General features: G+C 39.0%; 1 protein-coding gene across 1 annotated transcript; it reads left to right on the forward strand.

The window, feature by feature from the left end:
- Positions 1 to 5,546: 5,546 nt before the first annotated feature.
- Positions 5,547 to 10,082, forward strand: LOC116049447 (stonustoxin subunit beta-like). Its single transcript, XM_031299101.2, has 3 exons — positions 5,547 to 5,726; positions 7,661 to 9,112; positions 9,233 to 10,082. The coding sequence occupies exons 1-3, from the start codon at positions 5,636 to 5,638 to the stop codon at positions 9,784 to 9,786; spliced, it is 2,097 nt and encodes a 698-aa protein (XP_031154961.1). The 5' UTR covers positions 5,547 to 5,635; the 3' UTR covers positions 9,787 to 10,082.
- Positions 10,083 to 16,991: the final 6,909 nt, after the last annotated feature.

Here is a 16,991-nt window from a genome sequence, read left to right on the forward strand (position 1 = left end):
GACAGGACGGCTGATGTGATCAATTGCTAAATTAACCATTTTACTGTTACTTTTGTATTCCACTCTTTAAGTGGAAGCTAGTTGGCCTAGCTTGCTAATGTAAGCACTGATCATAACTACTTGTTATCTGTTATCTCAACACCTGAAAAAGCAAAAACAAACTGCTTTTTTTTCAAGGTTGACGGGAAGACAACACAAGGGTTAAGCTTAACCATCTGTGCATGAGAGTTTTCTTTGTACGGGAAATGCAAACGTGCTTCACCCGGAGTACTTTTAACCACTTCCTCAATGACTGTGTGAAACTCTCTGCAATGAGTCACAAACACTACTGCCCAATGTACTCCTGAGAACACAAATGAAAGTAATATTTGCTAAGATCTCACATTGACTTAAACAGGACGGCTGCTGTGATCAATTGCTAAATTAACCATTTTACTGTTACTTCTGTATTCCACTCTTTAAGTGGAAGCTAGTTGGCCTAGCTTGCTAATGCAAGCACTGATCATAACTACTTGTTATCTGTTATCTCAACACCTGCTGTTATATTCCTTTATATTGTGTGTGTGTGTGTATATATATATATATATATTAAGGCGGTCAATCGATTAAAAAATGTAATCTAATTAATTATATACTCTGTGATTAATTAATCGAAATTAATCGCATACGTAATTAACGGTGCCTGAACCAATACTTTTTAAGAAACTAAAAAAAGAAAAGAAAAACAAAGGGTACTAAACAACAGTCGGTGACATTAAAGAACGGCTTGTTTATTGCTAAGGCCATATGGTCAAAATTAAATGATTTAATAATAATGTATAACAATACGAATAACTTATTTCACTAGTAAATTGCTGTTGAACGACAAAAACAACCACCAGATGGGAAAAGGACATTTATCATAACTTCAAATGCACCACGAGGCTGTAGTTTACCAGTTTCATTGAACGCACCGTCTGTGTTGTGTTTCCGACTGCAGATTGTTAGCTACATACCTCATACCTTCTTATATACTGTCTATGTTACATACCAGTGTTGAATCCTCTACAGTAAAACACAGTCAAACTTTACACCTTTAGCGTTAGCTGTCAGCATTTTAACCGTTTTTAATCCAGCTACTAGCTTGCGGTAGGCTAACGTTAGCAGAGAGTAATAGGCAGGAGCTTATGTCAACTTGGAATGCAGATTGATTGATGACCGGCAGGTCAAGAGGTCACGAGCTGTCAAAAATATGATTGACGGTCACCAGATGTTTCTGACGCGATTCTTCCGGAACTTTCCAGAAAGAGGGCGTGCCTAAGACCGGATATTACCAGGGAGGAGACAGGAAGCTGCGTATTAATGGTCCGAGACAGGAAATTGCATTTTTTAAATGAACCAATGGGCGAGATACAGGAATATGCATTTTCAAATGAACCAGTGAGAGAAGAGGGGTGGATCAACAATTAGTTTGGTTCAAGCATAAAAAGGGTGTCTTTTCTGGTTGAAACATGGAAAGACGGCCTTTCATTTTACTCACCATACTCACCTCGGCTTTACCCGGTTTTTACGGAGCCCCAGTCATGTATGGTCGAGGGATAGGCTCTATCTTTTTGAAATTGTTCAGGTTCGAGAATACGGATCAAGAAGGTTCAGGAGGTATTTTGGTCCTGTCCCGTAGAGCAAGGAAACGACCTCCAGGCGAGCGTGTTGTTTCCTCTGCATTTAAAAAACGTGCGACGCTCAAGAAGAGTAAATCAGTCAGGAGAGGCACGCCTAAGAGAAGGAAGTCGGCGCAGAGCTCTGACATATTTTAATGCAGCACACACAATGGCTCTTTTACATCAGAAATCAGCCGAGTGCACCCTGGCTGAACTGGATATCTAATATAATCGTACTCTATTCCTGAAAATTCGAGGATCTGCAACCAGGAGAACCTCTTTCTGGGTGCTATGCCCCACTATTTAGCTTTAGTCATGGTGCACCATAATTATGTAGGACGTAGAGACCTGTCACCCTTTAATTTCAAAAATAATGATGTAGAATATTTGGCCTTGTGTCAGGACAGCAGACAGGTTCTAGCTAAACCCTTTCAACCCTGTTTCAATAGCGGAAATTCATTCAGAGAATTTTACAACATGTTACGGCGATGGGTCATCATCTGAAAGATTTACCTCTTAGCATCAACCGATGCCACCCTAAACTTTTTCTGGAATGTCGAGTTTTTCAACAGAAACCCTTTTTTATCGCGTTTAATAACATGTTGAGGAGTCTCAAGGGTCATTTCTCTAGCTCCCTCGAGGTAGCCCTCCACCAGCTCTGCCACACTATCAAAGTTGATTTGTTCGCAACATTCTCGAGTTTGAGTAATACCTTTCACCTTCATCACAACTTTTTTCTGATTTTTGGTTTGGTACGTATAGCTTTTGGGCCTGGCTGCTACATATTCCTGTATAGTGTCCCCGTTCAACTCATCCGTAAGCTCGCCGAGGAAATTACCCAGCTCCAAAGGTGCCTCACCCTCTTTCATCACATATATCAGACTGTCTGTATCTGTATAGAGAACGTTCTCTTGCAACTTTTCTAAATAACTGTACAGTTTTAGATGCCCATAAGCTGTAGTAAACACCGCAATGAAAATGTTATTGGTTCGTCCGGGAGGCACGAAGCAACGTTCATGGTATGTCCACTGAATCAAGGCTATGTCATCCTCGTTGTTGTTTGTTGGTAAGAAAGACACGTGTCTTAGATTATATTGCCCTGAAAACACTAAACTGACAAGGTGTTCAGGCGATTTGACGAGCGTGGTTTGAACTAAATTACTTCTTTGTGCAAAACATCCCCCAAAAATTGTGTGCTGAATGAAAATGTTTTTCGAAAACATCACCCATTCCAACCACTGAATCGAGCAGCACGAGTATTTTTTTTTTTTGACGCCTGTAGTCGTCAGGCGAAGGAATCGCGAGTGTCTTTTCAGGCAGGAAGTTTGTCTGGAAAACCATACTATCTCAGGTCTGGAAGGGTGTGCCGTGTATTTGGACGACGTGGTCGTCTACTCCGACTCCTGGGAGGAGCATGTTTGGAGAGTGCAAGCCTTGTTCGAAAGGGGGGCCAGGTTGACTGTTAATTTGGCAAAGTGTGAGTTTGCCAAGGCTACAGTCACATACCTAGGCAAGGTTGTTGGTCAGGGGTTTGTCTGTCCCGTGGAAGCCAAGGTCCAGGCTGTGAAGCAGTTTCCACAGCCTTCCACAAACAAAGAACTGATGCGCTTCCTGGGAATGACGGGGTACTACCGTGCTTTCTGTAACTACTTTTCAGTAGTAGTGTCCCCACCAGTGTTGGGCAAGTTACTTCCAAAATGTAATACATTATAGATTACTAGTTACTGTCATTTGAGAGTAATTAGTTATATTACAATATTACTGTCTCTGAATTGTAATGCATTACACTACTTTTGCATTACTTTTGAGTTACTTTCACCAAAATAACAGGGGAAGTTTGATTTGGCAGCTAGCTTGTGAATTTCACCACCGGATCAATAAAGTCTCGTCTTTATTCACTTTAATACATCATAGATTATTCATATTTTGTATAATTAATATAAATATGCAAAGTAACTAAAGCTATACAAAATAGATAAGTAAAACATATAATAGGCAAGTAGGAGAAAATGAAAATACTCAAAAGTATGGCATTGTTGTAAAATGTTTGTTTATAGCACTTCAATAAGAAATTCATGTTTAGGTTAAAACACTCTAAAGGAAATGTTCAATTATAGTGTGATTAAAACTCTATTAACATTATTTACAGTACTTGATTTACAGCTGATATGTGAAAAGGGAGCCTACACAACCTTATTTAACAGTAATTTAGTTTTACTGCGAAGCGTCACAGGAAGTGCTTTTATTTTGAAGTAGGCTACACGGAAGTTGTCTGTTGTGTAGCCTACTCTTGCTAGCTTACTGAGAAGCAACATGTCTGTCAGGCTCCAGTTGTTCACTTTCTTGTTTGTAAAACTGCAACATATTGAACAGTAAATGGTCACAGTAAAAGACAAGCGTTTTTGGTCGTCATTCGAAGCCATTCCACTACAGGCATAGTTACTCTCCACGGCTGATAAAAATGCAATGATATTTACGTGTAGCAAGCCTCAACATTAATTCCCGACATGTTTATATCTGTCAGCCGCTGACGTACCGTCACCTGTTGGGACATACATGCTGTCCGTACCGTCTCTGGTTCTGACCACGGGAACAGAAACAGGACAGCTCACTTCAACGGAGCGTAATAACTCCTGAAAATAATATCCATCTCGCAAATGTATCTGTCTCTGCAGTCATCTCAACCATCGAATACAGCGACAGGAAAATAATACGGCTTTTTTTTTTTTTCCTGTGAAGAAATGTGTCGCGGTGTTGGTGAATTCTTAAAAAAACCAATGCATCACTAAATGTTGCGTTAAAATGCGTTGTAACTCGCGTTACTGAGATTGTAACGAGTGTAATATTACCGGAATTTAATTAGTAATGCGTTATATTACTGCGTTACAGAAAAAAGGAATACATTACTGTAATTGCGTTACTTTTGTAACGCGTTACTCCCAACACTGGTCCCCACTGCCCAACCTGTTGAAGGCCAAGGTTGAATTTATCTGGTCCACCCAGTGTCAAGAGGCATTTGATGAAGTTAAGGCTCTTTTGTGTTTGGCACCTGTGTTGGCAGCACCGAATTTTGGGAAACCTTTCAAATTGCAGGTAGATGCCAGTCAAATCGGTGCTGGGGCTGTGCTTCTCCAGGAAAATGATGCCAATGTTGAGTGTCCAGTCAGTTTCTTCTCCCGGAAAAAAATAAAAAAATAAATAAATAAATAAATAAATAAATAAATATATATATATACTGAAACAGAATCAGAAAGGGCTTTATTGCCAAGTACGTTGCACATACGAGGAATTTGTCATGGTGTTGTTGGAGCATGTCACACATACAAATATAAGAAGGATAAAAAGAATATAAACAATATAAGTATAAACATATACACACAGTATGTATTAATAACGATAAAATTAAATAAATAGTAAAATAAGTTAAACAGTATAAGTATAACAACTGTATTGTACAACTTCCATTTCTTATACACATTTCCTGTATTTCTACCCAACTGTCTGTTAGGAACTGTATGTTCCTTTCGTACCACATAAGGCTTACTCTATATTTAAAGACTTAAGCTTAACAATCTGTGCATGAGAGTTTTTCTTTGTACAGGAAATGCAAACGTGCTTCACCCGGAGTACTTTAAACCACTTCCTCAATGGCTGCATAAAACTCTCTGCAATGAGCCACAAACACTACTGCCCAATGTATTCCTGAGACTTGTAAGTCTTAACTAGCTTCTTTATATGCTACAAACCCTCTTTTGACACTGTTCAACAGTGTGAACCGTGAGATTGCTATGTCAGTAAAATGATGTGGCAGTGGACAGAGACAGAGGGTGACATGAAGAGATATATATTTAGACTTTTACTGATCGGTGTAAAACTGTCAATGTCAGACTAGAGTCTACGGGGAATTACTGTATTTCTGAGCATCATAGACCATCAGTCTGTCTGTCTCTTTAAGTACTGAAGGCTGTGTTCACTTTTCTCAACAGGTTGGAGAAATGGACTCAGATCAAATGGACATCGCTGCCCTGGGTCGACCTTTCACCCTGGGAATGCTCTATGATGCTCGGAGAGATGAACTCATCCCAGGTAAGTGTTGACTACATTCAAAATATTTCTAAATATATCTGTCACAGTTCTACTTAAAGGAACTCTGAAGTAATTTCATAAAGAAGTTAAACTATTTCAACCATAGGCGTAGAAGATAACCCACTCCCAAAAAGAGATAAAAATAACCATTCAGCCCTAATCCTAACCTCTAACCCTATTAAAATTATTATAGGGTACCCTGTAAGGTAAAAGTCTTAAATTTGATAATCTCAAATTAAGGCCTTAAAAGCCTTGAATTTGGTATACAAAGTCTTGGATTTCGTTACAAAGTTCTTATATGTTTTGCTTTTCCTAGGATTAAGTTCATACCGTAACAAAATTAACTGTTACTAATGTAGGCTAATTAAAAACTGATCGGAGCCCGTCGCTGGATGCACCGGAGGACCGAGACACAAAGTAAACACGCCTTTCTGACCGGTACCGGGGGGGGGGGTAGTGGTTAAACTAAGCGGAGGATGTGCGGAATGTGTCGGTGTGTGTCGGAACCTGGCTGGCCGCTCGGTGCCTTCAGACAAAGCTCAAGCTAACAGGCTAACGGCTTATTAGCTAGCCAAACATCGAGCTGTAACAGCTGCAAAGATTGGATCTGTGAGCGCATTAATCTGCTCGGTGTGCATCTTATAACAAACAGAGCGAGCAGCCGTCGGACTCTAACATCTGTTGATCCGTGTAGGACTTCACTGTGAGCGGACTGTTTAGAGACGATGTGACTGGCAGGTAACGTTAACGTTTATCTGCTACTGTAGCAGAGCTGCAGGTAAACGCTGAACTGAGCTGTGTGTTTTCAGTGTTAAACACAGCTACAGGTATTCATGCACTGACTGTTGTTGGTGATTTACAGAGGTGGAAGACTTACTCAGATCATGTATTGCAATAAAAGTAGAGTTGTAGAGTTACAAATTACTGCATTCAACATCTTCCTTAAGTAATAGTACAAAAGTATTATCAAAATATACTTAAAGTACCAAAAGTGCTCATTATGCAGTGTAATATATCTTATTTTATTGGATTGTATTATAATCCAATAAATTGTATTAAATATGACTGATAATTTAAATAAAATGTTTTATTTAATTCAAGTAGCCTACTTGTACATCATTATTTTCTAGGGTTTAAAATGTATACAGATTTGACATTTTCCCCTCATACTTCTGTCAGAATGGGTACGAAGTTGGCATTGAATTTCATTTGAAATGGTATTAAAAAGGTCTTAAAAAGCCTTGAATTTAAGTTGGAGGATCCTGGCGGTACCCTGTATTAGCAAATGCTTTGTAATTCCACTTTGTAGTTGTGAGCATTTATTAGTTGACTAAATTATTGATGCATGATAAATTGTTGGTATATTATCCTGCACAGAGTATGAAAAATTAAATTGTAAATACTGCTGTAGAATTTCAGCCGATTATTACATCCATGAAGCCGTTTTTACAACATCCCTGGAACAGGGTTGCCCTATTTTCTTATACTGCACTATAACTTTTATTCTTGTATTTTATTTAAAGCACTTTGAGTTGCCTTGTTGCTGAAATGTTCCAATAAAGCTGCCTTGCCTATGAAACCTGACTCTGATTGAGGATTGGTTCCAAATTAGTGAAAACTGTTTTTATGGTCAATTACTTTGGTACTGCAGAAATCAGGGAGTGAGATTATTAGAGCAGAAATCATAGTTTTGGTGTCAGTCTTGATTGTGTGTGCAGTCGTCCAACTCTTTGCATTAGAGCGGGGCTGAGTTTTGTCACCTGACAAAACACACACACACACACAATGAATATAGAAGCTGTTTAGGGAACTGCTGACAGAAGGATAAGCTGCAACATTTAGAAATCTAAATTATTATTATTAGTTTTCTGTGACTTTACATTAAAATGATTTTCCTGCTTTATCAGATGACTGATGGTTTCTAATTTCTATAGGTTTGACATTGTGGGATGATAAAACTCTACAAGGGAAGATAACTGAAAGCTCTCAGCGCACCAGTGCATTTCAAATTTCTGCTTCTGACTCCACTGAATCCAAGTTCCATCTGCTGGATGTTAAAGCTTCTCTGAAGGCCAGTTTCCTGAGTGGACTGATTGAAGTCGGAGGATCTGCCAAGTATCTGAATGATCAGAAGAAATTCCACAATCAGAGCAGAGTGACGTGTCAGTACAAAGCTACCACCAACTTCAAGCAGTTGATGATAGATCTTCTAACCACTGACCCCCAACAGATGGATGTCATTAAGAAGAGCTCAGCAACACATGTAGTCACAGGCATCCTTGATGGGGCAAATGCTTTCTTTGTGTTTGACAGTGAGAAGTTAGAGGGCAGCAGTGTTCAGGACATCCAGGGCAGCATGCATGCCGCTGTAAAGAAGATTCCTACATTTAATATTGAGGGGCAAGTTAAGCTCAAGCTGACTGATGAAGAAAAAGCCCTGACACAGAAATTCTCCTGCAAATTCTACGGAGACTTCATTCTTGAAAGCAACCCTTCAACATTTGAAGAGGCAGTGAATACCTATGTACAACTCCCAAAGCTACTGGGAGAAAAAGGAGTTCCAGTGCAGGTCTGGCTGACGCCGCTGAAGAATTTTGACGCTGAAGCTGCTGAGCTGAAGAAAGAGATCAGCCATGGAGTAGTTGGGAAGGCACAGCATTGTCTAGAAAAATTAAGGGAAATAGGAATGAGATGCAACGATTATCTGGAAGACAAAGTGGTGGAGCAGTTTCCTGTGATTGAAGAAGAGTTGATCACTTTCCAAACATTGTGTGGTAATTATTCATCTAAACTCCAGCAGACCTTGGTGAAGAAACTTCCCTCCATCCGTGAAGGTAAAGAAGATGAGAGCTCACTGAACCAACTCTTTGAAGACAGAGACAAGTCACCATTCAGTCAGGAAAAACTAACCAAGTGGCTGGATCGTAAAAAGAGAGAAATCAACGTCATCAGATCCTGTGTAGATACCATGGAGGGAACAAAGATCGTCCACAATCAGTCAGAGCTGGACAGACAGGTTCTTGATCCAGGTGTAGAAGATGTTCTGTGCTTTGTTTTCACTTCAGTGGAAAAGGGTGATACCGACCTTGATGTGATGGCCGACCACGTGGACTTCCCTAAATTAGGAAGTACCATTGAAGATCCATGGTACTACTCAGATGAAGTTTTCACCACAATGAGAGAAAAAGCCAAAGCTTTCCATCGTTTTGCCAACACACAGAAGAACAACAGTCGATTCCGTTTCCTCATAGCAGCCATTGCAAACAAGAAATACACAGGAGCAACCATCTACCATTACAAGAATGGCATTCTGGTCAGTGAAGATTTTTCAAAACTTCAACTTCCTCCTGTGGAGAACATCACAGACAGAAGAGATCTGATCTGGTGTAAGTCTGTTTCCATGCTTTTTTGATTTAAGAAACATGCTGTACTAATAACTCTCCTCCAGAAACATTTTTGACCATCAGAATAACTGATAACACATTTTGTTTTGGTCTCTCCATCAGATGCCTGTGATCTCAACCTGGACCCAAACACTGCAAATGGCTGGCTCATTCTGTCTGAGGGAAACAAGAAGGCAACAGCTGGAGCATGGCAGTCATATCCTGATCACCCAGAGAGGTTTACAAACATACTGCAGGTGTTGTGCAAAGAGAGCTTATCTGGGAAACATTACTGGGAGGTGGAGTGGAGTAAGAATCACATCAATTGTTGTTGTGTTAATATTGCTGTTGCATACAAGGAAATTGAAAGAAAATCAGGCAATTTAGAGAGCCAGTTTGGACGTAATACCAAATCGTGGGCTTTTCAATTCAACAATGACTCAATTTTAGCATTGAAAAATAATCAGGACATGTGGAGCAGTCCTTATCCCTCTGATGGCTGTAACAGAGTTGGGGTGTATCTGGACTGGCCTGCTGGCACTCTGTCCTTCTACAGAGTCTCCTCTAACACACTGAGGCACCTCTACACCTTTCACACCACATTCACTGAGCCTGTTTACCCAGGACTCTTGGTCAGTCTTGAACAAAACGATGCGTACCTGTGTCCACTAGAATAGGAGTAATAACAAATACTTCTCAGATTCTTGGTCTGTCAATAGGAATATGGGTTTACATTTAAAGTTTAAAGAACAACTGAACCTCACATTTTATCTCGACCATGCTTCACAAATTTAAACAACATATTCAAACCCAGAGGGACCAGCAAAACGTATAATGTAATCATCAAGTGAGTGTGTATGTAATTTGATCAGTTCATGTTGATTTGATGCACAGCCTTTATTTAAAACTGGCTTGTACTTCACACATTTATAATCACTTTAAACTTTCATTGCTTACTTCTTGATACTTAAAGATACAGAGCATATATGGATACTCAATTGCTCTGTCAACATGTGTATGTTGAAATATAACTCACAGCTCATGTAAAATAATTGTTTTATTTAGCATTTTATTTCCTTTTCTTCTTTGTGAAGTACTTTTTTTAAATCGTTCTTCTCAGAATACAAGTTTTTCTAACGTCTGTACCTCAACCTCGACTTTGGGTTCAGTCATTGACTACTGTATTGAGGAGAGAGTTGATGTTAGATGTTGAGTACTTTGCTGATGTTTATAGAGTTGAAGAAATGTATTTTCCTGTTAATCAGTTGATGTTGATTTGATGCACAGCCTTCTTCTTAAACTGGTTAGTGCTTCACAATCAGTTTAAACTTTGATTGTTTGGTACATCACAGATAATTCTTTTTATTTGATCTTTTTATTCTACTTCCTGATACTTAAAGATAAAGAGCTTATATTGATACACAATTGCTTTTGTCAACATTAGTATGTTGAAATATAACTCATAGCTCATAGCTGATGTAAAAGAAAAATGATTAACTTGTTTTGTTGAAATTATTATGTTGGTGATGGGATATAAATTACCTAAAGTGCATATTGTTTAATTTAGCATTTTGTTCATTTTCTTCTTTGTGCAGTAGTTTTTTAAGTAGTTGTCTTTTCAGAATACAAGAGGAATCATTTAGTTTTTCTAAGTCTGTACCTTAGCCTTAACTTTGGGTTTAATCAATGACTACCGTTTCAAAGGAGAGTCACTGGTAACACCATTTTTTAATGTTGGATGTTAAGCACGTTATTGTTGATTATAGAGTTGAAGAAATGTATTTTCCTGTTAATCAGTTGATATTGATTCGATGCACAGCCTTCTTCTTAAACTAGTCTGTGCTCCACAAGGGTTAGGGTTAGTAATTTAAACTTTCATTGGTACATCCAGATAATTCTTTGTATTGTAACTTTGTATTCTACTTACTGATACATAAAGAAACAGCTAATATTGATACACAATTGCTTTTTCAACCCAATGCAAAAGACGTAATATGAAAGAAACTGGGGAGTCACTGTTGACACCATTTTGTTGCAAACCCTACTGATGTTTACAGAGCTGAAGAAATGTCAGATTCCTGTGACACTGTAACACCTGTTGGATATGTTTACTCTCTTCTTGAGCAGAATATTCAATAAAGTGGAGACCCGACTTCACCACTGTGTGTTACTTTATTTCTTTTAGATTAAAAAGTTGACTGTACCAAAGATTATAACCTTAATTATTCATGACACACTCACATGTTTTAATGCAAAGAATCCTACAATGATAGAACATAAATCATCAGATGACTTTATATAACATTCCTTCTTCACAGTGTCATAAGAACACAGATTAAAGTAATATTTGATAAGCTCTCACATTGACTTTAACAGGATGGCTGCTGTCATCATTTGCTAAATTCTTCTGTTAAGTTTGTATTCCATTATGTAAGTGGAAGCTTGTTAGCCTAACTTGCTAATGCTAGCACTGATTCTCAGTTACTTGTACTTTTTGTTCATGTTATTATAACACCTGAATACTATATTCTATTACATCTCTACTCAGGAATATGAGTTGTGCCTAAAAAGAAACATTTGTCAGCCATTATGAGCTGCTTATACAATCGACCCATGTGGTCGTTTCCTAGGTGAGGACGGGCTGACTTTTCTCCTCCTTTACTTTTTTTCGGTAACACATGGTAAATGTCCATGAATTATCATAAAGGCATTGATTAATTAATGTAGCCTAGTACTTCATGACCTATCAGAAATGTAGAAGAATGAATAGTATCTCATGCATGAGTTGATGTAAGAACAATACATTAACTAATGAAACAACTGAAGTATTTCAATCATGAGTTATTAATGACGTTCATGTCTTCTTCAAAGGTAAGTCTGCAGTGATAGAAAAATGGGTAGCTCGCAATAAAGAGGCATTGTGCTTATGATGCCATAGAGGGCAGTTTATAAGTTTTAAGGTGGATCTGTTTTACAAGGCTGTCCTACAGAGCATCCTGTCCTCTGGTCTGATTTACGTGTTTGGAAACATGGTGAGTAGGGTCATTGGGTGTGACCTGTGGCCTGTACTACGAAACAAGATTTGGCGTTAACGAGGTAACTTCAGGTTCAACCCAGGGTTTTGTGTATCACAACAGTGGATCACTTGTTACCGGGTAACATCACCATAGTAACTTATGCTGAACGCCTAACCTGGTCGGGAGCAGGTTATGTCAGAGATTAGAGATCAACTGTTGTAAAAGCACCGCCTGCTGACCAATCAATACTGTTACTGTTGATAACGGCGTCACCGTTCTTAGAAAGATCAGGTGGAGCTCGGTGCGCGGAGAGAGAGAGGCTCATAAAAGTTTAGTAAAACATTTAGAGAACAACAACCCCGTTAACATTCCCTGATGGGTATTTTTATGGAAGATATAGATTTTCAGCGGAGGGAATTACATATAGGCTATTTGTCGGCTTCTTGAGCCGTGTGTTGCCAATGCGCACATCGGTTTGAATTATATTTTCATATTTTTATTTGCTCTCATGATCGCTTACCACTGCCAGGGTTGCAACTGAAATAATAGGCTAAAGCAACGAGTTTATGGAAAGCACAAGTGTAATTATGGTAAAATCTTGGTCCTGACTGATGGGGAAGTGATATTGATAAGCGTTGTGATTTATGCATAACAGTGTCTGCTTTTTTTGCCAGCTTTCCTTCCTGTGTAAGGAATCAGTGACTGTATTGTAATTTGCCTGTAAAACTGTGTCTGTGTTCTTCATATTTATGTAGAATTATAGTTTGCTCTTCTTATGTAAAATATGCGGCCTTGGTAGATGTTTGCGATTGGTCGTGCTGTGCAAACAGCCTCTTTTATGTGAACGTGCGCGTCTGTAGATTGGGAAACCCTGGGTTGACGGTTGTTAGGTTAGGTGAAGCCGGGTAACTGAAATAACTCCAGGGCATGTTGATCTTGATTCGTAGTACAGGCCTTTGAACAATCCCGGAATTGGAACGTCGTGGATATGGACTACCAGTTATGTAACCTGATTGGTGTGGGGGTGTGTACAGACTGTGGTTAATAGGCAGACATTTTGACATGTTATATTCCTGGTCATGCTGGAGTTGAGGAAAATAAAATAGCTGATTGTATAGCAAAATCAAGCCTTAAGAAAGATAGAGACAGATATAACATATCATTTGGAAGAAAAATCAAACAGGGTATTGGGAAAATGAGACCAAAGGGAGACTCTTTTATTATTTGCTAGCACAGGTTTAAAAAGCAGGTATTGTTATGAATCCAGAAGATATTCTGTTCAAATCTGTAGGCTGAGGCTTGGGCACTGTGGGATGAATCAGTCCTTATATATTATAGGAAAACATCTTAATAAGCTTTGGTAGTGTAGGAGTTCAGAATGGGTTAAGCATATTTTACTACAATGTAACAATTCTAATATAGGGGGGCACTTTTTATTTCACTATATATGTCTCTTTACATAAATATTTTGTTCTACTACTATGGGCTAACAGTTCAATCAGACATACATTTCAATGCCCTCTGCCTCTGTAAATGGACAGTATTACATGGCTATGCTGCCACCTGCTGGTAGGGGCAGTAATTACAATTTGACCTACTTTCACGTCGCCTTAAAGTCTAGACTCAATCAGATATCCGTGACGACAGTACAGTGGAACGTTTTCCTTTAACAGAGCAACAGTAATAACCTAATATACCATCATTATTGAGATTAAACTACATTCTCAGTTATTTTTGCACTGAATAACGCATTTAATAAACAGATGCGTAATATTAGCTCACACATAAAATAGCACCCTCGTGAATTAGCCTACTGTTGCTAACTCATAACATCGTCGTAACATCGTCCCGTACCTACAGGACATCATACTTACTTATTGATGCACAGCAGTGTCCATAAACTTAGTCCAATGAGGGGAGAAAGGAAAGTGTGAAAGTGTTCAGCGTTAACGCCTTTTCTCTCTCAACTACCGCATGCTTAATTGCGTTAATAGCCCATGGCTACTACTGACAGGGAGAGCGAGAGACTGTATTACTAACAGCCAATCCAGTCTGCTCAAAGCGATGGTCTTTTTCACAAATAGGTTGCATGTAAGGGGAAAAAAAGTATCTTCCACTTAAGGGGCCCTATCTTGACTTGCACCCTGTGAAAAGCCCGACACAAGTGTCAATTTCCCGTCCAGCACCTGCGACTAGGATTAGCGTGTGCTTGACAGGGTGGGGGGCGTGGCATCACGATGGTGGCTCTCCATCGTGACGTTGGCCATCGGCACAACCCTAATAGGGTTATATATGAAAATTTGTTAAATGCCTAGTAGTGTTTAAACTGCCATAACTTCACACAGAGATGAAGAGGACAAGCACAGGTGGAACTGATAACTGTGTCAGTGGGGGGTGCAGGCCCAGAGTTTTGCTGCTCTTTAACAGTGAAAATGTACAACAGTGAATTAAAATGAAGGATTAATCTTTAGTGAGAGGAAACAAACACATGCAGGATGTAAATCCATGGCCGATGGGCGAATGAAGAGTCATGGTGGATCTACCAGAAGTGCCTTCTACCTTTAGCCTTTTCTGCTGTTTTTGACAATCAACCCCTGTCATGAGTGCTTATTCTTGGCTCAATATTGGAGCCCAATGGAACGGTAGAGGCTGAGTGAACGGGTCACATCAGACCGTGGAGGGCGACATTGAATACAAGGCTTGCAGGACGCTGTAGAGACAGGTGAGTACAACAACACCGATGGGTTGAAAGTCATCAACAGAAGAGTTGCATGTCTGCACTTCTCGCTGTGCAAAAACTGTGCAGGCTCTTGTTCTTTGTGTGTGTGTGTGTGTGTGTGTGTGTGTGTGTGTGTGTGTGTGTGTGTATTTTTATGTAGCCTATTAATGCATGTTGCACTTTATGCTACGCATCTCTGTCTGGGAGGTGCTAGCTGGTAAATGTAGCGTCTAATGTGGTTGGGGTACAGCTACCACAGCTGCAACATATATATATGATAAACGGGTCAGGGGTAAGGCTAACCAAATTTTTAAACTGCCCTGATCACCCACTCTTTGGGGAGTTTGATATGCTCCCCTCAGACCGCTGTTTTAGGCTACCTGATTTAAGAACTAGACGTGCCAGGGATTATTTTATCCCTGTGGCTATTAGGAACCTGAATTTACTTGATTGACATCTCTTGAACATTTTATACAGTATGTAATTATTTATTTTCTCCTGTCCATGTTCATTATGAGAGATTTACCTGTGTACTGTCCAATTGGATTCTGTCATTGGTTTTGGGGGAAGGAGTGTCTCCGTTGATGTGTTGATGTGTGTCCTGTGTCGTGTTTACAATGTTGTTGGCATCTGGTGGTGCTTTTTCTGTGTGACATCCTGCTGCACACTAAATTCCCTAAGGATAAATAAAGTGGAACTTGAACTTGATAATGCAAAGTGTTTTATGTATGTTTTAAAAGTTGAGGAATTATCATGTAAAAGCATTTAATGCAGTATTTCTATTTTGTTACTTTAAACTTCTCCGATACATTTAAGAAAATTCTGCTCGTTTTACTTCACTATATTTGTGTAGATGAAGATCTTACTAACAAAATCTTATAACATGAAGTACCTCAACCATTAAGGTACACACACCTCGCAAATGTACTTTGGTAAAACAAAACGTTCCACCTCTGGCCTCAAACAGTTTAACATATATATATTTTACAAAGACAACAAACTCTCATTCGAATGATATATATATAATTTCTGTCTCAAATGTGAGGAAAATGCGCTAAATGTGAGGAAAGTGAGCTAAATGTTGAAAATTCATCAGCTAAAAAATTGTAACCGAACTTTTACATTCGGCACCCCATATTTTAGGAGTTACTAAACGCTATATTGACTCTGGTAAGGATAGGGATTTTTAGTTTTTTAGTTAGGTACTTGGAGGAATTGACCTATGACTAAGCCACGCCCCCTCCACTCACTCGGACAAACAATCAACGTTTGGTGACAGGCGCTATGGCAACTGTCACAGTAGGAGACATTTCTCAGGAGGCAATTGATGATTTTTGGAGACAGAAAGATTATATATCATCTCAAAGTCACCAAAAGGACCTTAACTATGTATTGGAGGGTTATATTAATGATTTTATTGTTTAGAAGGTCGATAAAAAGCTTCAGCTCCAGGCAAAAATTTACCGGTCACAGTGTAAACGTGATAAACCGCATCTCGCTGCCATCACCATCTCAGACAACAAGATAGAGGATCAGCATTGTTCATGTACTGCAGGGTAAGAAGTGTGATTTACTTTCAATTCATTAATCTAACTTGACGTGACTTGTAAAATACGCTATGGTAATTGCTACTAGCTTATTTTTCATCTAAACCTAGCTTAAAGCTCCATATTAGCATAGCTAGATTTTTCTTCTGCTAAAGCAGCGTTTTGTAATATACTAGCTAGGCTTTGCTAAACATCTGTTAACAGTAACAAGTTCCATGTCATTGATCTGACACATCATCAGAGATGGCAAAAGTACTCACTTCCCGTACTCAAGTAGAAGTACAGATACTTGTGTTAAAAAATACTCTGGTAAAAGTAGAAGTACTGATTTAACTTATTTACTCAAGTAAAAGTAACAAAGTACAGGCTTGGAAATTTACTTAAAGTATAAAAGTAAAAGTAGCTTTGCGAATGACAACCATTTTTTTATGCAAAAATTCCTGGACCACACAAATGTTACTAGAGTGCAAGCTGAGAAACTTCAGTGGACATGGAAAAAAGGCTCTTTATATGCCATTGGCTACATTTTAAATGGATGTCTGCCAACACTTGTGTCTGCCAATATGCCTAAAACATCACATATATGATTATTGTGACAG

The sequence above is a fragment of the Sander lucioperca genome, chromosome 12, assembly GCF_008315115.2.
Source record: "Sander lucioperca isolate FBNREF2018 chromosome 12, SLUC_FBN_1.2, whole genome shotgun sequence".
NCBI classification, from domain to species: Eukaryota; Metazoa; Chordata; class Actinopteri; order Perciformes; family Percidae; genus Sander; species Sander lucioperca.

Coding starts and splice junctions, on each gene's coding strand:
- LOC116049447 (XM_031299101.2), top strand. CDS start 5,636: ATGGACTCAGATCAAATGGACATCGCTGCCCTGGGTCGACCTTTCACC. Junction 5,727..7,660: donor GAGAGATGAACTCATCCCAG/GTAAGTGTTGAC, acceptor TAATTTCTATAG/GTTTGACATTGTGGGATGAT. Junction 9,113..9,232: donor CAGAAGAGATCTGATCTGGT/GTAAGTCTGTTT, acceptor TCTCTCCATCAG/ATGCCTGTGATCTCAACCTG.